This window comes from Phalaenopsis equestris, unplaced genomic scaffold (genome assembly GCF_001263595.1).
Source record: "Phalaenopsis equestris unplaced genomic scaffold, ASM126359v1 Scaffold001343, whole genome shotgun sequence".
Taxonomy (NCBI): Eukaryota; Viridiplantae; Streptophyta; class Magnoliopsida; order Asparagales; family Orchidaceae; genus Phalaenopsis; species Phalaenopsis equestris.
In genome coordinates, this window is record NW_018165782.1 from 15,728 (window position 1) to 38,299 (window position 22,572).

Consider the following 22,572-nt stretch of genomic DNA (forward strand, 5'->3'; position numbering starts at 1 on the left):
AGGAATGATTGAGGATGTGTACAAGTTCAATCTGAGAAGAGCAGTCATTTATATAAGCTTAAGAACTACGCATGACAGTTCTCAAACTAGCATGAATGGCACTGCCATATGGAGAAAACAAACAACTAATTTAATCTTATGTATTTGACTTTGCTACAAGCATGAAAATTGCCCAAACAGAAATGCACATATCATGAAATTTTATGTTAGTAAAAAATTGTTGCAACCCATCTCACTTTCCATCATGAAATGAATTATGAATAAAATAATATGCTTAATGAAACAAATATTGACGTATCGATTGATTTCAGTTTCGGACAATTATCACTTATAAGCATTAAAAACATGTATGATGCTGCTTGAATCATCTTAAAATTAAAAAAACCTTATGAGCTGTCTCAGCACATAGGAAAGAAAATAACTGAACAAACATGAAAACGCAGCAAGAAAAATTCAGCTAAAATGATTGATAATTAGTGCAACCCACCCCACTTTCATCGTCAAGAATTCTTTCCATAAGATACAGGTCACAGAATTTTGTTATCTCTAGTAGCAACTCCCGGACAGAAGATTTAACAGTTGCATGTTCCTGCCATAACCATGATATGAATAATTATAGTGCCATATGCAAAATTAAAGATAGATCAAAGAGTGATTATCCACACAAAAAGAAATGGTTTGAATGAAACCAGTCTTGCTCCTAAAACGAGGTGGCAGGTTCAGATTTAAGCAAATGCATCACAGGCCAAGGTCATAAAAGGTGATTTTACCCACCTGAAGCTCCTCCGGCGTAGTCTCCTCAAGGATCACACCAAGCAATTGGCATGTAGCCTGAAGTCAGAAAACCCCATATTAGAAACAAGATATGAAAATTTTGGTACTTCTTATAACTCAATGAAAAAAAAGAAAACACATTAATTATGTGTATTAGTAATGTGTGTGTGCCAGTGAGTTGTAATTTTAGTTTTTTTTTCTACCAAATTATGTTTGTATTAAAAAAAAGCTAACGTTTTTTTGAGACATTTGAGAGAATTAATTGCTTTTCAGTTGATAAACAAATAATAATAATTTTAATTTTACTTTTTTTAAATTAAATTATATTATTAGTTATAATTTATATTGGGTTTTAAATCAATATCCAGCTTTAATCGAGCATCTTAACGGATTTGTTCATGGGCATTAAATAATATTATTCATGATCATAATCAAATTGAGCAACGAGGTGTTCAAGCTTGTTCATTTAATAATCGAGTAATTAAAAAAATTAAGGTTTATTTGTTTAATTAATTAAAAGAACATAAATGAGCTTTAATTGGGCCAAGTCAAAGCCAAGTCAAGGGTAGCTTATCGAATGCTCGATTGATTTGCAGTCTTCCTTACCCATGAATGAAAAGGAGTCTCACATTTTAGAAGTTAAAATAATGATATATTTGACGTTATATAAAAGATTTGGGTGGTATGATATACATATGAATTGGGTGGTATGTATGCAAAAGCCTCTAAATTTTATCATGTACTTTTAAAAAAATTGACAAATAATTAATTCTTAATTTTCATGAGAGTGAATATAGCATTTTATTTAAATCAATTAATCTATAATTCCATTATTGATAGATTCGTACCAAGCAATTTTCTAAGTTTCTATATAAATGTATAAGAAATATTTATAGAAGAAAAAGTGTTTATTTTATAATAAATATAAAAAATGTAATATGTTTATATTTTTTCTAAGTATTACTTTGAATAATCAATGTCAATCAACCACCACAGATTAAAGTCAACGGATTTTAATAAAAAATTTGCAAAACCATCAAAGTTGCTTTTAAGCCCGAATAGAAAAGGTTGAGAAAATTTTTGAAAAAAAAAATATTTTGTGCCCCCGCTTTAAAAATTTTATGGCTCCACATTGTATGCATGATGCCACTTTAAGTTGATTATATCACAAAAAAAATTCTTTTATGGTTATAAATAGCCTTTTTACAACTTTCTCAAAATGTTGGCAAGTAAAAAATTATGAAACCATGTAGAAAGATAATAAGTATGATTTTTCTTTTGTTTGTATTGATCTATAAATATGATATCATCATCATCATCATCATTAGTCTTACACCAATTATTTAGGATCAATGTTATGAATCCTCATTTAGAATTCGCTCGCATTCAGTATTGCCTGAGGAATTAAACCTAATCTTCGTGATATTCCATATTTTAAAAAACAATGATACATGTTGACTTACCACCCATAGTCTACACCAGTGTTTCACTTAAGGAGAATACAAAACCGATTTAAAATCCTTAAAATCTTAAATCCAACAGTAATGATTAACCAAATTAAATGTTGAAAGCAAGAGAATTTTTAAGCCTCAATATGCACAGATTTAAAAAGCCTGCCCATTCTAGGGAGTCTCATCAAAACAGAGAAGTAGCAATAAAAAAGTTAAATCCCTGACGAATGATAGGTAGATTGGTCCCAATCAGAAGTGAATTACAAATCATTAAATGAACAAGATTGGGATAATGACAAGAGGACATATAGTTAAAGCGCACCAAGTATGTAAAAAAAAAAAAACAAGAAACAAATATTGACATACAATCATAAAAAAAGGATAGAAGAATTCCTATTGCCAATAATCAGAAGTTAAAATAAAATAAAATAAAAACTCAGCTTGGCGCATTTTGATTCCATGGGGGAGTCCAAAGTTCACTTTCTTTAACAAGCTTTACATAATTTTTAAAAAAGGTGACGTACAAAAAGCTATTTTTAGGTTGTGTACCATTAAGAAGATCATAGTTTCATAAAATGAAAAACCTTTTATAGTGGCAGGTCACCCAACTGCCTGATAGAGGGTTCCTTCATTGAAACTCACCTAGGATGCATTGCTTTCAATAATTTTCAAGGTAAAGTCCACTTAAAAGCCAATAAAATTAGAAATTTGGAATTGACTTTTTCCCACCTTTTTTTCCTTTGATACTAACAAGAAAGTAAGAAAGTATTACTCAGTTTTCCCAATTTCATGAATAAACAAGCATGCCTTCAGAAATGAGAAGCTTCTATGAGCACAGTTTTAAAAGAAAAACAAACAAACATAAACCTTTACCTTGCGTCCTTCATTCAGCCTATGCCTTATTATCTGTTCCAAAGTTCGCTGCCAAAGGGGACCATCAACCGTTAAGTGTTAACATCCAATCAACTGCATTAACGGTTACAAAATTACATGTCAGGTACCTTTCCAGTTTGGAAGAGTTCATCAACTCTATCATGTGGTCTTAACTCTGCAGAGGATGAGTAGTATTCTGATGATGTAAGTCCTGAGTTTGAACTACTAGATCTGGCACCAGAAACAGCTGCTGCTACACTCGACTGTCTCGATCTTCTTTGATGTGCAGGTGGAGCTCTCAAAAATTTCCAAGCAATAAATATTGCAAAAGAAAGCGCGGCAAGCGTTGTGATAGAGCGAAATTTCTGATAAATATATTGACAAAAATTAACAAACTTCATCGACAAGAATGCATCACTAAAAAATGCACACAAGAGTTCATAGACCAAATGCAAGCTTATGAACGCTAAAACAAATAAAAACCAAATACTTAGCACAGTGATTTTACACCATCGTAAAAAAAAATTTAAATCACATTTCCACTGTTGAAGACATCATGAATGCTAAATGAAAAAGTGATAAAGATGCAATAAAATGGCTTCACAAAAAAAAAGAAAAAAAAAAAAAAAAAAAAAAAATGTGCGCCAACTATGATTAAGATATACAGCATTTTGTAAATAGAGATTATTATCATCATCGTTAGCATTATCCCTACTATTTTGTGTTAACTCATTTATTAAAGTTAAATGAGGCCTAAGGTATTGAACCATATTCACAAATAATTTTAAACAACTTCTATCCATGCTAGCTATATCAAATTCTTTTCCTTCTTAATTCTTGGAAATTATTTATTTGCCCATTTAAATGGTTCAACTTCTACCCTTAATTATACATATACCGGCCACATAAACCTATTTTTAACACTCTTGTATTCAAAACATGACACTCTAATCATCACTTTAATATGAATATTCGTTTTGTTGTGTATCCATCTTAATATTGTCAAGTTTATTATATGTAAGTTAGATATCATTAATGTTTTTATTATCTAATACTTGAATAAATATAGCATAGTAGACCTCATTGCAGTTTTATAAAGTTTAAGTCTCCATTATGTAGATATTTTTATATCCATTTTAACCACTTATCATTAATTATAAAAATTATATACTCATTCTTTTGGTCTTAAGCTTATTAAATGTATGTGTCATTTTACCTCCAAATAATAATAATTGAAGATTGTTAATATCACAACCAACCAAAATTGCACCTCATATAGTCGATCTTCATTCTATAAATTCTAAACCCTTAATCTTCTTAATATTTAGAATGTCTTCCTAACTTTTCACTTTCTTACCAATTAGACCTATGCCACATAAAAAGAGCATATACCAAGGTAACTTCAGACACTCGATCTTTATTCTACGAATTCTAAACCCTAAATTTTCTTAATATTTAGCCTCTTTCTAACTTTCTCACTTTCTCACTTATTTCAGTAGATGCTCTACCAACTAGAGCAATGCCATATATGATACACCAAAAGTACCTCAGTTTGAATATTCTCAATGTGTATCCTCAAAATTAATACACAAAAAATATGAAATCAATATTGATCCTCAATATAATCATATTTGATTGAAAAAGGTCTTGATCACACAACTAATTTTAATACTAATCAACACTCCATTATACAAATATTTAATACCACTTAACATACCTTTCATTGTTGATGGGCATGAATCAATACTCATGGAACTTGACCATGCCTTCTCACAATTAACAAAAATCACACACAAAAAAATCCTTTGTGAATTCTGAATTTTTTTATTAGTTGAATTAACATGCAAATAACTTTTATAGCATATTTTCAACTAAAATGATTCTTCAAAACTGATGTAGTTTTTTAAAGTCTATCTTCTATTTATATCTCCCATAACTTTATTATATATTCATAATGTTGATTCATCGATAATTACCAGAAAAGAAATATAACCTTTGTTTAAAAATATTGGAATCAAAATAATTATTTTCAACCATTTGCAGTCTTCTTAATCTATAAAATTTCAATGAAAATATTCTTTGAGAAAAAAAAATTGTAGTTGCTTCTTGTTGCATTTAATGTTGATCATTTATGTAATCATATATTTAATTGAAAACTCTTTGGCACTCCAATACTTCAAATACTAGTCAATGCTCCATTATAAAAATTATAACATTTAGACATCAATGAAAGCTTCTTTAATGGACACCCAATCAAATTTCGTGGTACTCAATCATATGAATTCTCAATATTAATAAACAGTATAAATAATCCTCCTCTGCTTTGTATTATTTTATTAAATTTTTTTATCACATAAATCACTTTTATAGTAGATTCCGATAGTAAAGAACAAAATTCATTATATAAAGCTTATATAAATTTTATGAATATATCTTCAATTTGACCCATAGCTTCAATATACAGCTCATATGTTTGATGTTGAGCGTCTATTTTCTTCTTAAATATTGATATTAAATCTTTCTTCTTCAATTAAATGAAATATTTTTAATGTTCAAAATTTCAATAAATTTAGATGGCGATGAAAACACAACAATATCCCAATAACTCTCTGAATCAAAAAAGTTATCGCATATCATCCCAAAGCTTTACCATATTCATATTTTTTTACTTTAAACTTCGATTTCTCTCCTCTTTTTCTTTTTTTTTTTTTTTTTTTTGTAACAAATGAAAATCTCATTATCTTCTTCATACTGTTGTTGCAAAATAAGTTTTTATATTCTTAAAACTTTCATTTAAAAATTTTCCAAAATATTTTTTCACAAGTTCTTGATGTTGTCATCTTTAACTACGATTATACTATCAATTTATCATCACCTCAATTGCATAAAACTTGATCAGCTCATTAAAGCCTATACATTTCTTATCTACCCAATTCCCACAATAACAATTTTATATATCTGCCTTACTCATTCCTCAGTACCAAACTAATTATATAAATCATCAAAAGTTATAGATAATCTTTTGTGCATCACAATCTTTCCAATACTCGTAGATTTCTTATAAAAACTAGAAGCCTTGATTATATTTAACTTCTAAATATAGAGTACATATAAAAATTTGAAAAAAAAAACAAAAGCCTCGCTGATTGAAGATATAAATAATTCATCATTTAAAATCAGTTTAAGGATGCATACTTAAAGAATTCACATTTGTCTGATATTCACCTTTTGGCTGTTTGCACATGATTAAAACAAGCGCGTATGAAGTTGAAAGATAGTATTCATGTGAAAGCTTCATTAGGAGAAAGGATAACTAACAGAAAAAAAGACTAGATGTGGTGTTACAGGCTCATAAAATTAAAATTAACACCTCATCTAGCTCTCAATTAAAAATGAATGGAAAACAAGGATTTAAAAAGCTGACCCCAAATAGTTGGGACAAGACAAATTAAGATGGCAAGCTTAAAGAGGAAGATTATGATGGATAAACCTTTGAAGCACATCCCCACATAAAAATATAAATTACCTACTATCAATCTCAAAATCCTCAAGTTCCCATTATCATTTTTTATAATCTCACCTAAAAAGCAAGACATTATGAACAATAAAAATGTGTGGTATTGCAGTGAGTGCATTCACGATCATAGTTTAAATTAGTACAATTAAGCAATAAAGTGTTTTTCGTTAATGAGGCGACCAGCAAGTCTTGAGACTGAGGCATAGTCTTGCACTTAAAAGTTTGCGTAAAATCAAAATAAAGGTAAAATTAGCACATTAGCATCATAATCTATAAATATATTGAATAAATACATATTAACATCTTAACATAGTAAAAATTGATAAATTATGCCTATATTAAAAAACAAATCGCGTAAGACATAAAATATCATGTAATAAACTGCAAAAAATAAAAATATAATGCAGACATTAACTGATCAAACTAATACAAGTCATCAAATGATGTTAGCATAAAATTTCAAATCAAAGTAAGAGTTAAAATAAATTTAGCATAACAAAATATTCTCACTTCTATTATCCAACACAACATCCATAAATCTAAATAAGAATATAATAAATAATAAAAAATTCTTAGCACTCTCATCACTCGGGAAGTTTTTATTGAAGTCGCCGTCAGAATAAATAATTTTCTCTCATATCTGACTCTTCTTCAATTGAGTCAAAGTTCTCATATTATTCTTTATCTTCTTCCTTCTCAGTCATCTTTCTCTTCTATAATCAATAAAAATATATAGAAGCTAAAATATTATTTAAATTTTAAGTTAACTTCAAATACTTAATTTTTTATGAATACATTTTTTTTTATCTCTTATTGCTTGGTGCTTAATGTACTAGTCTAATTATCATCCATAAAAAATATCAACATTCAAATTTTTTTGTCAAAATTCAGATGATGTGATGTTGTTGTTACAAATATAAAAAGCACTCATCATCTGATAGCATACATTCACATAGTAGAAGATTCTCCTTATCCTTCAAACTACTGTTCTTTGGATTTCTATAATCTAAAATTTTATTATATGTTAAAGTTGTCAGATGGTTTCTCTTTATGTGAACTTCATTATATATGCTCTAGTTGAGCTCACATCTAGATTAGAAGAATATAAGTCATAATACTTTAACAGTGAAATTTATAACTCTAAAATATCATCACCAAACTAGAATGACTAGTCAACTATATTTAAATATATATATATATATATATAAATAATCAAAAAGAAAAATTAAAATTTTGATAGTAATTCATAAATGGTATAATTTGTCTATAAGTAGTTTCCCTCTCAGTTAAGTCATCAATCAACCTATTCATATAATGGTATAGCCCCAATTTGATTTCAGAATTGATAAGAGTTATTCTAAACATGTTAGAGAAATATCCAACAGCATACAAATGATATTGGAGATGAAGCTTTCATATCTCAAAAATAATATTTCAAATCTCCCTATAATTGGCCTCCTATTCTCCCAAGTTACGGGTTATTGAATCATTGATCTCATCCGTTGCATTGTAAATAAAGCTCACAGTTAGATTTTTCTTCGCATCAACAACCCTCAAATCAATGTTCTTGCGATTGCTATTAATATGTGGGACTAGACCAAAACTTTTCATTTAAAATAATTTTTCCAACTTCTTTCATCTCAACATTATTTGTCATGCATAACTAAGACATTAAGTGAAAATGGTCATTATCTCCAATGATTACCTAGTATTTAATATGTTTTATAAGATTAAATAAGCATTAGCAAATCATGCTATTACAAGGCATATGAGTTTTTTCTTAAAAAAGTTCCTCATCAAATACAAACCTAAAAAATATTGTAATGAATTTACTAATATACTCTATTTTTACCAAAGCACTTGTTATGCTAGGGCAAATCACTGAATTTCTCTAAAATTAAATCTATGCAATGTGCAACAACATGTATATCGTATAAATGTTATCTATTCTCAATCAACATATTCTCAACTGTCATTACAGCACTAGCATTGCTAATTTTAACTTGGTCACCAAATGCTACCCATTCTCTCTATCAATTTGCATGTCATATCACCACGCCAGATACTTTCTAGAACACTTTGCGAATTTCTCCTTGTCTCTTACGATTTTTCCTTAACCATAGGATGAAAGTTTTGCCTCGAATGAAAGTTTTGCATTAAAAATTTTAAGATGTATTACAACTATAAAACAAGAAATATATAAATTAAATAATTTAATTTAATATAAAAAGTTAATATTTTGAAATTATAACCGGAGGTAAAGAAAAAATTAAGATTTAATGAAGTTGCCAAAGACGAAAACGGTTGTAAGGAGGACCGATTGCGGCTTCATGAGAGACCGGTGACAACTACAAGAAGAGATGACTGTGGCTAGGGCAGCAAGAAGGGACAGCGAAGGCTGGGGCTACAAAGAAGAATGTGGACAACGATTAAAAACAATGACGGTGTTGCTATAATGTGGAAAATGGTGATTGTGGCTACTACAAGAATGGAAGGTGGACGAGGCTGTTGGGGAGGGGGGTGTTTTTTGTTGGGGGCTATAAGAAATGACAACAATGGTCGCAAGAAATGATAGCGATGGTTGGGCTTGCGAGTAAGGAAAGTTACGAAAACAATGGTGTCACAAGAGGCCGATGAAAGCATCAATGAAGACCAACAATGGCAATGACAATGGTTGTTGAAGAGAAGCGCGTTGATTTATCATTTAGGTGAGTAGACTAAGTAGAGGGGCGTGAATGCTTGAGGCATCGCCTGAGTCACGACCAAGTGGTGTGTTTAACATTTATTTTTAAAAAAATCTACACTAGTATGTGCGCCTCACACAGTGAGGTGAGGCATGCCTTGAGGTGAACCTCAATACAGGTGAGTTAGGCATAAGCTCATTGTGAATTGGCTAAAAAATGCTCTAGCATGCCTCTTATTGCCTAATTTTAAACAAGGTTGACAACAATAGGCTAACATCTAATTGGCATTTTTGAAAAACATAGGAAAAGCCAGATTTTCTAGCTAGAATCATCTCTTCTTATTGATCTCCAACAAATAAGAGTGATATTTTCTACTATGTGCAAATATATGCATTAAGGATTAAAATTGATCTTGCTTTTGTTTTTCTAATTAAACTTTGCATCACATGGTGTTGAATCCAAATTTGTCTTGTGAGAGGCATGACCAAGGATCAGAATGGTAGGAACCAGAAAGAAGAGAAAAAAGAGAGTGAAGAACACACAAAGACTTGCCCCATATAAGTAAACTGGGGTATTTATGGGCTTTGTGACCCATTTTATATATGAAAAATAGATGTTACAAGAGAGCAAGGGAGAGTGTTCTCCCTACAGAGTATGGGTCTATGGAGAAAAGTTAAAAACCCTTTTTACATGCATTGAAACCCAAATTTATAGAAGATAGGGAGTTATAAAGTGAACAAATTTTTCTTTGCTTTAATAAGGGGGTTACAGGACATTTTTGTCTGTTTCATGTCTTTTCTCATTCATAATTGATTTTAGTGTCTTTTAATATGTTTGGACCTTTCAGTTGGCAAGTCCTTAAGTCGGTAGGCCTTAATGGTGTCGGCCGGCTATTTCATCTGGATACTGGTAGGTTTTCACTTTGGGAAGCCGATTGGCTTTGAGAGTAAAAATCGGTTGGTCCTAGTATTAATCTTTAGGGAAAATTTTGGGAGAGCCTCGCGTTGATGCTTGTGAGATTTTTGGAGGTATTGGACCTTTGTTCGTTCAATGGGAGAGATTGTTTGTTTTCGGACAGCCTTAGCCTTAGTGGCCCTTTGATTGATCGCCAGCCCTTCGATCAGATGGTTGCCGGTCGGCTGTTATTTCTTCAGCTAGTCCGCTTTATGAGTACTTAGTTTTTCGTTTGAGGAATAATACTGTCATTGTCTCTTTTGATCCGAACCATAGATCATCTCGAGATTTGTGCAAGACACTTTTTTGGGTGTACACTCGGTTTGCTTCCCAAAAATTATTTTTTTGAGGAGAAGGAACAGGTACTTTCCATTTTAGTCAGATAAACAGCACCATAAAACCAAGCAACTCCAAATTTTAGGCCAACATTCCTGATCTCCGGTATTCAAATATAATAGGCAATAAAACAAAGCAATATACACCGAACAAAAACCTTCTTATCAAGCATATCCAACTAATAACAAACCAGCCCATGCCAATCAGAATATGCACTCAAACCAAATCGAAACGATCTCCATAAATCAACTAAGAAATAAAAAATACCTGGCGATCGACCGTGAAAGGCAAGAGCTCCGAGATCCCAGCGACATATTCCAGAAAGCGCTGAATCATGTCGATCAGCTCTTCCTTGGCGGAGTCCGCCGGAGGGCTGATTGGATCCGCCGGCATTTCCGGCATCACGAAAACCCTAAAAACCCCGACTATATCACTTGAATGGCTCCATGGAGGCGAGAACCCTATCGGAGAACTATCCGATCCAGTGACAGAATCGAAGTGCCAGAGGTTGAAAAAAAATCACAGTATGGCTCCGACTAGGAGAGCTGGCCGTAAAAAGTCAGAACTAGCTGTAGAAAATTCATTCCGTCCAGGTATTGATATGGGGTTGCCGGATGACATTAATGACATTAGAGTGTACTGAGATGATATTGTTATATAATATTATTTTATTTATAATATATATATATATATATATATATATATATATATTAATGTTTAAGCGTATTATCAATGTATTTTAGATAATTCCTAACAAGTATGAATCAAGAATTCATGCGCATAAATTGAGTCTTTAATTATAAAAATTGTAATTTATCATTATTTACATAAATGTTATGACATTGAAATTTATAATATGATTTTATATTTATACAACCTCTATTAAATACATACCATAGAATTTTTATCTATTTACACATCTAATAACTAAAGTTTGATATTTATATTTATAATATTTTGGTGTTAAAATTTATGTATGAAAATATATATTTCACTTTTTTAAGATTTAATAATCGTGATATTTTTTATATAATGTCGGGATTGGAATGACATGTATGTAAATATGAAAGTATAGAAATTAGTTAAGTAAATATATAAGAATTCTATGGTATGTAAATAAATGCCCCTTTTTCATCTATGATGAAACATTTTTATTTTATTATTTATTCTTGTTGTGTGTCGAGCAATTCACGGCGGTAGAGTGATGAATTAACCTATTATGATTGTACGAAGATTCACACATAAGTGAAAAGTAACGGTAAAAGACAACATGACTTTTAAGTGAGAAACTCAGGAAAGGGAAAAACTTATAAGACCCACTGCAGTCAAAATAATTCAATATAAGTTCACAAGTACAAAGATAGGCTCTCATCATGCAGTTGGAAAAGAGTTAGAATATTACAATATTTTTTTAGTACGCAATATACATAAAAAATCATTGTATTCTGAATACAGAGATTGTGAGCAATTACCAATGGAAGTTATAGTCAGGTATTCAATATATTGTGTTCAGGGTACGTCGCTGCATAATATTTAGGATAATGTGCTATCTGTATGCAAAATACTTCGTTGCTCGACAAAATAATTTGTTAGTCGACTGAGTTGTTCGTCACTCAAAAGAGTACTTCATAATTTAACCCCGTACTTCATTTCTCAAAAGAGCCCACCAAAAGCGACGTGCAGGGGGCGACCAACGACAGTTGATGGCAGGCGGCGAGCAATGGTTGACGATGGTCTGCATCTACGGGTCAGAAGTTATCGTCGGGTCTTCAGTCCAGAATATCACTATAATTTGACTCCTTATCTTCTTCCTCCTCAAGTGAAGATAGGGGGTATATTTATTGTCCTCAAGAGAGGAGCATTTCGTCCTTTGACAAGTCACTCTCGTAACAACTCGATCAAATTACCCTTATTGATTTGCTTTATCGTAAGAGATTTTTTTATGATCTTTTAGCCTTAATGATCTTGAATCAAAAACTTGAGCCTGTAGGATTCCTCTCGTTAAGACACTCAATTGGTCTATAGTTACATTAAAATTGTAGTTTATATGACCTCCAATTAATCACCCAAAGCTTCCAAAAGTAGTTTAACAGTTTGATCTGGGCTTTGATTTGGCTCAGATTGGATCAATTTTTGTATCAGTTGGGTTCCACTCGTTACGCCGATAATTTTAACTATAAATTTGCAGAAATTGGAGCTTTGAATGCTTTTTAATTTTGATTTTGAACATTTTTTTTGCTAAAAATATCTTAATATTCATACTAAATGCCTTGTGATACGTGTCAAATTGCAAAATTAGTTGATTGTGCATCAATTCTCAAAGAGTTATTCATTTTATCTTAAGCATTAATCTTATGATTTTCTTAAAGTATTTTTGTACATAAAAAATATGTCAGCACTAATTTTAAAGAGATCTAACATTCGAGAGGGGAAGACTACAACAAAGGCTGGCTCACTGTTAGAAGATTGTGAGGTCCACTTAACTTGATCGGGCGAAGCCATAAAAACTATGCCAACAAAGCCAAAATTGACCTGATCACGAGGCAGAGAAAAAGACGATTTGATGATACAATCACGAGTCATTCAATCAAAAACGATACAAAAAGAGCATTTGAACCAACCATGACAAGAAAGCCAACTCGATATGATAGTCCACCCTCCAATAAAGTATATCGAAGGGAAGATTCAACTCTACAATATCTTCAATCATCTCATGGACACCCAAAAGTTTTCTCACTAAGAATTAAGGATTGATAGACATACTAGATCAGTCAATCGACCCATGTGAACCGAGCTCAACTAATTGAGTTGATCCTTTCGAACCAAAGTCAGCTAAGCTTTATCCACCGAGCCAAAAAGCAACCAGATGACACCACCATATTTGCAAAATACTAAAAATACACTAATACGGGCCCCCTCCAACTATGAGGAAAAATATAACATCATACGGGCCCCCTCCAACTATGAGGAAAAATATAACATCATCTTCATTATAAATAGGGAAAACATTTTTTGAATAATCCACGATTTATCATTACTCATTCCTCACACACACTCTCTCTAGAGTGTGATTCACGAAAAAGATTGGATTCAACAATTTCAAAATTTATTGTATATATTTGTCTCTATTGGATAGTTTGGTACATGATGAGGAGCATAGCTTGAATTCTATCAGGTCTTGGTTTATGTTTTTGGTCTAAACCACTTTTAAATGTATTTTACTTTACATAATTTATGGTATTGAAATATAGTTTATGAATAGGTTATATAAACAAAGTGATGATCATGAGAATAATAGAAGAAGAAAAAAACATAGTTAAAAATTGTGCAAATAACATAGTTGATGATTGTGCAAAAAAGTTTCCTAACACCATTGGCATCATCATATGCAACAATACATAGAAATGGTAAATACATATCCATAAAGTGAATCTACAATTCAATGTTAAATATTTTGGTGGAAACCACCAATAATTAATTAGATTATTCAATTATATTCTCACCAAGAAAAAAAAAATAGCATATCAAAATGAAAGAGTTGTTACGAACATATTAAATTAATTACAAAATGGCGACCAAAGCCAATGCTTTTGCTCTCGTGATTGAAATTGAAATAATCTTCACTGGAAATCATGTTGTTGCCATTTTGTAATAAATCTAGATGTATTTTTAAGCAAAAAATGTTCCGATTCAAATTAAAAATCATCAAGAGTTTCAATTTCAGCAAATTTATAGTCAAACTGACCGTCTTGACAAGACGAACTCAATGATACAAAAATTGTTCTAATCCAAGTATGATCAAGTTCAGATCAAGCTATAATAACATATTTGGAGGTTTTAAATCATTAATTGGATAGTCAAATGAACATCAAATTTGACATATTTATATTCAAATTGAGTGTCGACATGAAGAATATAAAGATCTAAAGCTCCCTTAAATATGAGGTTATTAATGTTCCCAAATCATTACAAAAACCTCTATAATCAAGGTGGATCTATATGAGTCATTCGATGTTGGTTGTTAGATTAGGTGATTATGATACTTATCCGTTAAATGACCAAAATGCCCCACCATTAGAGGCTATAAATAAACCCCTCTCTTTTCATTTTAGGAGAGGATTGGAGGAGAATGAACATGATTCCAGTGTTATTTTGGACAGAAGACTCGACAATAATCTCTAGTCTACGTAGCCACCGACCAAAGTCAACCACTTGCCACTAGTTGCCATCAACCACTACTGACTCTATTGAGTAACAAAGTATTTTATTGAGTAACAAAATATTTTGTTGGTAACGAAGTACCCTCTTAAGTAACAAAGTACATATCTTGTTAAGTAATGAAGCACTCTGTTGAGTAACGAAGCACTCTGTTGAGTAGCAAAGAACTCTGTTGAGTCACAATGTATTCCAAATAATACACAATAACATACCTCAAACATGATGTAATGAAGATCCAACGATAACTTACGACAACGACTACTTATGGATGGTTGTCGTACTCAAAATACGGTGACTTTATTCAGACTCCAAAAGTTTTCTCCTTTCATTGTATATCAATTTAACAATAACTATAAACTTTTCGACCAACTAATACTCTTGCGGTGACCCACTACGACTTACATAACTTAGTACTATCATTACAGCCTTCCACTATAGCTTCAGTGGGCAGTTGATACTCTTGTAACGACCCACTATGAGTTGTGTGGCCAATTACAGCTATAACTTTCCACTATGATTTACATGACAGACTGTTGTCATTACAACATTGCACTACAACTTCTGTGATCAACTGACTCCTTGAAGTGGCCAACTACGACCTATGCAACCAGTTACTACTATAACGTCCCAATACGGTCTGCGTCGTAAATTGTTGGAATTACAAGCTTTCACTATGACTTATGTGACCAATTAAAACATATGTAGGTAACTGCTATTATAGTTTCCAACTAAGACTTATGTGGCTCACTACTAATGTAGCTTTCAATTACGACTGTTTTAGTGAATTGATGGTTTTGTAGCTTCTCAAAATGGTATATGTGATCAACTACAACCTATGTGGCTCATTACTACTATAGCTTCCAACTACAGCCTTTGTGACAAATAAGGTAAATGTAACTTCCTATTATAGCTTATGTGACTAACTACAACATATACGAAAGATTGCTATTATGACTTTTAATTACAGTTTCTGTGGCCAATCGATGCTCTTATAACAACCAACTATGACCTATATGACTAACATTATGATTACCAACTACAGTGTTTATGGCCAACAAACTCTCTTGCCGCTATAAACTTTGACCTATATGACCAGCTACAATTACAACTGCTATCTCTACTATATATTGAAGCTATTACAACCACCAACAATGGCATTTTGTGGTAAACCACTCTTTTTGTAGCAATTAACTGCAACTGCGACCTAACTACAATTATTACCACGAAGAATCATTGTTGTTGTAGCTCAATTACAACTAAAAGATTTAGACTAATATTGTACATTTATAATTATTAACTTTATAATTTCATATTTTCTATTTTAGGAGAATAGTGAATCTATGTACTTAAAATCACACATTGTATTACTTTGACTGGGCTAGATCGCGTGGGTTTTTCCCTTTATAGAGTTTTTCCATCTAAATAATCATGATGTCTCCTTTTACTATATATTTCTTTTATTTGTGTGTGTTGGATCTTCATACATTAATGTGACGTTAAATTATTGCTCTAAGGCCGCAAATCTTCTGACACACAACAACAACAACAATTGTTCACTACTATATAAATATTATAACATGTGTCCAATATATTTATAGTAAGATTTTATAAGTATTAATTATTATAATATAATCCACATTATTGAGAATATTTCAATTATTATGTTTCCTTTATGATTCTCTTCTATTACCTATATATAAACATGTTCTTATAAACATATAGTTCAATAAAGCTAAATATAATTATAATTCTCTAGGCAAACCTTTCTTTCCTCCAACTTTTACATCATTTCTTCATTTTGGGTTTGCTTTCAATATTCTTTTGTTTTTGTGTATGCTAGTTAGTTAAGTATCTTCGCATTGGATCCATAGATTATAGTCATTTTAGACCCCATACTTGTAAGATAGCTTTGTATATAAATATTAGAGCATGCATCCTATATTTATAGTAAGAATTTATAAGTATTAATTATAGTAATATTTTTTTTATTATTCCGATCGAATATTTAATTTATTATTTATTTCTTCATTAATTATCTCTTTTATTACATCTTTATATATATATATATAATCACTTTCTTACAAACATCTAGTTGAATAAAGCTCATTATAATTCAAGTTCCTCAAGTTAAAACTTTATCCTCTTGCTTCTCTAACTCTTATACAATTTGATGATTTTCTAATGCTAAGAAATTTTGGATAAGTTTGAACAAAAGCAAGATTAATAGAAATTATAACATTAAAATTAAGCTCATAAATAGTTACTAACATATAAGGCCCATCTTTAATTATATGATAATCTAAAAAACAATTGTCATTAAGGATACGACAAATCTCCTTCGACCAACTAATTATGTAAATAATTTTCTTTATTAATCTCTTCTATTACTTATATATAAACATATTCTTATAAAACATGTAATTATATAAAGTTAATTATAAATTTATATCTCTCGGTTAAACTTTTCTTCTCTTGTTTCTCCAACTCTTACACTATAAATGAAGGTCTTCGATCACATGCATTCATTCATATCTTATTGGATTATGGAGATCATTTCTTCATATCAGCTTGCTTTCATTCTTTGATTTTACGTATGCTAATTACTTACTATACGTCTGATATACATGCTGGATGAGAATTGCAAAATTTAAGCAGGAAGATTAACTTCAATCTTCAATCTCCGCAGGGTGTTCCCCAATTGTGCTGCAGGCTGCGATCACAGACTTATTGAGGAAAGCCATTTATCAATTCATTAAACATGGAAGCTCCTATGACAGCTCGGTAGCACTCGTACTATCTCTCACTCGACCAAGTTTGGCTTTAGTTAGTTTGCGGGTCGATGGACAGATGCTACGAGTATTACCGAGCTGTGAACAGAGCTTCCATTTTAGATGCATCGACACAGGGGCTTTCCTCGCACTCGCCCTACTCCACTTGTCGTCATTCACTCCTCCATAGGTCGGTGGCCACCGGCTGCATCACTGTTGGGGAAGATCCGGCGGTGATGGATGGCAGCCCAACGATGGCGACCAGGGTGGACCCAGGTTGGGTTCAGGGTGGGTCGATTGCCATAAATATAAAATTGATTTATTAATATATTTTATTTAGGGTTTAACAAGTTAATAATCCACTATTTTCATCATATTTCCGGGAAAAAAATAAGCTAATGTAATATGTATTATTTTGTAATCATATGCAAGGATATATTTTTATAAGCTAAGCTAATATAGTAAATTATTTTACATGAGTCGGATTCTTTGCTCCTTTTCCTCTTCGAAGTTTTTAACACGAGTAATTATTTTAGTATCATATTGTTTTGTTAAAAAGTCCTCATGCAAAACTATGACATAAAAACTCCCAATTTCTAATACACAATCTATATATAAAAAAGAGACGACATCTTCGCCCGCTGAATGATCCTGTCTTTGTCGGGCCCCAAATATCTGTGTGAACAAACTCTAAAATATTTTTTGTACTGTGGATGACAGTCCTAAAGGATACCTGTGTCTTCACATAATGTTCACAGAAATTAAGTTTACAAGTGTTTGTTCATTTGATCAATCCTTTCTTCACCAAAGACTGAAGTGAAGTTTCTCCATCATGAGCTAGCCGCATATGCCACAACATAATAACGTCAGAAAGATTATCAACAATAATAGTCGTTCCAGTCATTGTACTACCCTGAAGATTGTAAAGAATGTGATGATGAACTCTTTTCATAAAAACCATTGCTCCACGACATATCCTCATAACTCCTGCCTCCATAGCCTTTGGATTCTAAAGCCAAAACTTACAATAAATTCTTCCTGATATCTAGAATATCTTTATCATCTGTCAGCTCCCCCACAATACCATCATAAATCTTGATAAAGATACTCTCTACACTAATACTACCACAAGCTTGATCGTTGCCCACAGTCACTTAACCACTATCTAGATCTTTGTACGTACAAAACCATCCTTGATGAGAACAAATATGATAGACAACACCTGTATAAAAAATCCAACATGAATCATTTATAAAATAACTATGAGACACTGTAGATAACGATACAACTAAATCCGCCTCTTCAGACCTTTCCACAATGAAATTGGCTTTCACCTCAGATGCAACTTTCTTTCCCTTCTCCTTCAGCTTCGGACAATCTTTCTTCCAATGATCAGTAAGTAAGCACACAAATTTTTCCCAAGATTACGCCCATGAGACTTGCCCTGCTTTTGAGAAGTATCTGTGCTGCCACCCTTCTTTGTCAAATTCTTCTTCTTCTCAATCTACTACTTGGGAGTGTAAGTGCCTCAGTTGTTTCCATCTTTGGAGAATCCTTTTCCCTTTGATGGAATTCATGATTCAACAGTGACAAAATCACTTCACCATAATTCAAGACCTCATTCCCATGAATGAGTGTCATAGTAAAGTTTTCATACTCATTCAGAAGCGAATTCAACAAAAGAAGCGTCTTGTCTTCATCTCTAACATCCTCATTCAAATGTAACAGATCTGTCAACAACTTAGTAAAGTTATTCAAGTGCTTATCAATACTAACCGTCCATCTCATATGACAATGCTTCATATGAAAACGGTTCTCCAAACTCTTCATGAGATATTTGTTCTCGAGCATCATCCATAATTTTATTGCAGAAGTCTCCATTATCACCCATATTTGATTTTCTTAATTAAGCAATTTCAGATTAAGCGAAAAACACTCCTGTTCAACTTCAACCAATCTCTCTCTGACATCGCTTCAAGACATTCGTCGCTATTCACAACCTCTTACAGATTAAGAGAACACAACACATCTATCACCTTGCATCGTCACATGCTAAAGTTCTCTTGCCGTCAAATTTCATCATATCAATTTAGATAAGATTTAACCACCTGATAAATTGACTTTTCCACTGCCATATTAAATTTTAAAGAGTTTGAAATCATGTTATTACTCCCACTAATGAAAATATTTTTTTCCAAAAAAATTCTTTAGCAGAATACTTTGGAAAAAGGAAGAAAAAAAAAAGATTATTTGAAAAATTAAATTTCATAAAGTAAAAAAAATTCTTTTTTTTGTGAAGAATCGAAATTCCTTTTCTTAAAGAAAATTTCCTTTTTTTTTTCCTTAATCCACACGATGTTACTACTATTTCTTTTCAGCATTGCTTCAGAATTAAAGCAGCTTCCCCCCTTAGGGGTTGTTCAGTATCATACTTTTAACAAGATTTAAGAATTAAGGCTCACTGCAGTTATATTCCACTGAGGACAAGCATTAGTTTAAGCTTGTGAGTATTGATAAATGAGTGCTTATTCACTACAAACTCTTGCTAATTGCAACATTTATTTTAAGTGATATAAAAAAAAAATTAGATTGATTTTAGGACCATTTAAATGATGGTAAACAGAAAAGACGATTATACATGAGAACTGATGAATAGGAGTGTAAACGAGCCGAACACGAGCTGAGGATGGCTCGCTCGTGTTCGGCTCGTTTATATTTCAAGCTCAAAAAATATGTTCGTGTTCGGCTCGTTTGCTTAACGAGCCGAATGTTCACGAACAAAGAATCCTTCTAACAACCCTAATCTTGTAACCATAAAACATAAGACAATAAAGGTTTGAGCAAAATTTAAAAATTATTATTTATATTAAAACATCATTTGAATCTAATTTAATAATTTTTATTCTATTTTCTTAATCAATATTTTAATTGATTATAAATCTTTGTAGCCTTGTAGTCAATTAGATTTTTTAAATTACTACTTAATATATATATATATAAACTTAATGAGTAGTATTTCGAGCCAAAATGAGCCGAACACGAACGAACACATCTTAGTTCGTGTTCGGCTCGTTAACTTATTAAACGAAATTAACGAACCAAACACGAACTGTTCGCGAACAACGAGCCGTTTTGACAGCCCTACTGGTGAAGTGTAATATTTTAGGGAAGAAGTGATAATCAATGAATAAAGACAAACTCTCTACATATAGATGGATTCATGTACTAAAAAAATTTTCAACATTATGGTCTTGGATGAAAAAACACTTAGGCCCTAGATGAACGTATTGCCAATGTGTCACTATCTTGGGTGCTTATATACTAGGACATTGATTAAAAGACAGGGTAGATAAAGCCTAGGCACTAATGAACTGGTTCCTTGGTACCCCATTCAAAGTTCTTAGGCACAAAGTTATAGATAAAATTGCTAGGAGATAGCTTAGCAGTATTCTTCTAGTTCATAGGAACCAAATCATAAAGATTTATAAAAATTCCAAAAATAATGCCACATATAAATCTCGTTTTAGGAACATGCCACTAGCAATGTCTACCATACGCATATATGGAAGTTGGGAAATAAAGGAAGCACAATTTATCTATATGCATTTTACTAATAAAAAAAATTAATTTCAATGCAAAGTTTTCCTCAATTGAAAATGAAACCTTAAGTTCCAACATTTAGATGTGTTTTTCTAAATTTTCAGCACTATGTTCTGGGCACATTTCGAAGTACAATTGGGGGATTTACATACATACCATAAACTTATTCCGACGTAATTACACATCGAAAGTTTAGGTGTTAGATATTGAAATAGTGGGTATGTATGTAATTAATCCAAGTAAAGGGTGAAGTTTCTGAAATTTCAATATCAATCCCACTTAGGCTGTGTAATTCAACCAAGAAATAATTTATCAAAATGAGAAATGAGAGCACATTTCCCTATCATAAAAGGATACATAATACCTATGTAATTTTGGGGTTGTTGTAATGTTTATTGCTGTAAGTGGCTTTACAAGACTCGATGACGTATCGAACATGAGGATCATCCTTTGTTATTCTCTTCAGAATATTTGATGCTGCATTGATATCGCCGGACGCTAGTAGAGCTTGATACATCCTGCCAACAAGTTTTTAGGACCAAATTAGCAAAGTTGAATGTGCGAAATTTTTATTACGGCATGGTACATTATCATCAAAGAACACAGGATATCTTAAAAATAAAAAAAAAAAAAGGAAGATTTACATACATACAACTCAATTCCCATATTTTTACATATGGAACACCTAAGATTCAATTTTTTACATGCATACCAGCTCACCTATGCATCTACATTTGAGTGTGAGAATTGGGTGCAAACTTGAAAATATGATCATGCTAAAATATGAGAGATTAAAACTCATATAATCATGATCCATGACTTACCATTTATTTTTAGAAAGTTTATAATAAATAAATTAGTAGGTGCGATCACATTTATAAAATTATTTATTAAATTTTTTAAATGAAAATATAGATAATCGTTTGAATTTTTAGCTCGTTTAAATTCTCGTTTACTTGTCATAAACAAATCAAGTTCATACATTTAAAAATTTAAACAAGTCAAACTTGAACAATATATAAAAGCTCGACACAAGTTCAAGCCGAGCACGAATAATTTCTAATTATACAAAGCCAAGTTCGAGCTATGATATATTCGGCTAGGGGTGTAAATGAGTCGAACACGAGCGAGCCCAGGCTCAGCTGGTGTTCAACTTGTTTATATTTCGAGCTCAAAAAATGTGTTCATGTTCTGCTCGTTTGCTTAGCGAGCCGAACACGAGTCGTTCACGAACAAAGAGTCGTTTTGACAATCCTAATCACGTGATCATAAGATATTTAAAGATTGGGGTAAAATTTAAATCATATAATTATTTAATTGATTTTAAATCTTTGTAGCCTTGTAGTCAATTAATTTTTTTAAAAATACTACTCATCAAATATATATATATATATATA

At 31.6% G+C, this 22,572-nt stretch overlaps 2 protein-coding genes across 3 annotated transcripts in view; both read right to left on the minus strand.

Moving 5' to 3' along the window:
• Positions 1–457: 457 nt before the first annotated feature.
• LOC110034074 (peroxisome biogenesis protein 22-like) lies at positions 458–11,163 on the minus strand. The gene is made up of 5 exons (XM_020738327.1): positions 10,857–11,163; positions 3,227–3,463; positions 3,099–3,146; positions 775–831; positions 458–589 (listed from the first exon to the last, which is right to left on the minus strand). The coding sequence occupies exons 1-5, from the start codon at positions 10,989–10,991 to the stop codon at positions 458–460; spliced, it is 609 nt and encodes a 202-aa protein (XP_020593986.1). The 5' UTR covers positions 10,992–11,163.
• Positions 11,164–21,225: 10,062 nt separating this feature from the next.
• Positions 21,226–22,572, minus strand: part of LOC110034083 (pentatricopeptide repeat-containing protein At4g04790, mitochondrial) — a 114,097-nt gene continuing 112,750 nt past the window's right edge. For both annotated transcript variants that reach the window (XM_020738338.1, XM_020738337.1), the window contains exon 16: positions 21,226–21,693. In XM_020738338.1, the coding sequence (XP_020593997.1) occupies positions 21,540–21,693 (154 nt within the window). In that variant the 3' untranslated portion in view covers positions 21,226–21,539. The remainder of the gene's footprint in view (positions 21,694–22,572) is intronic.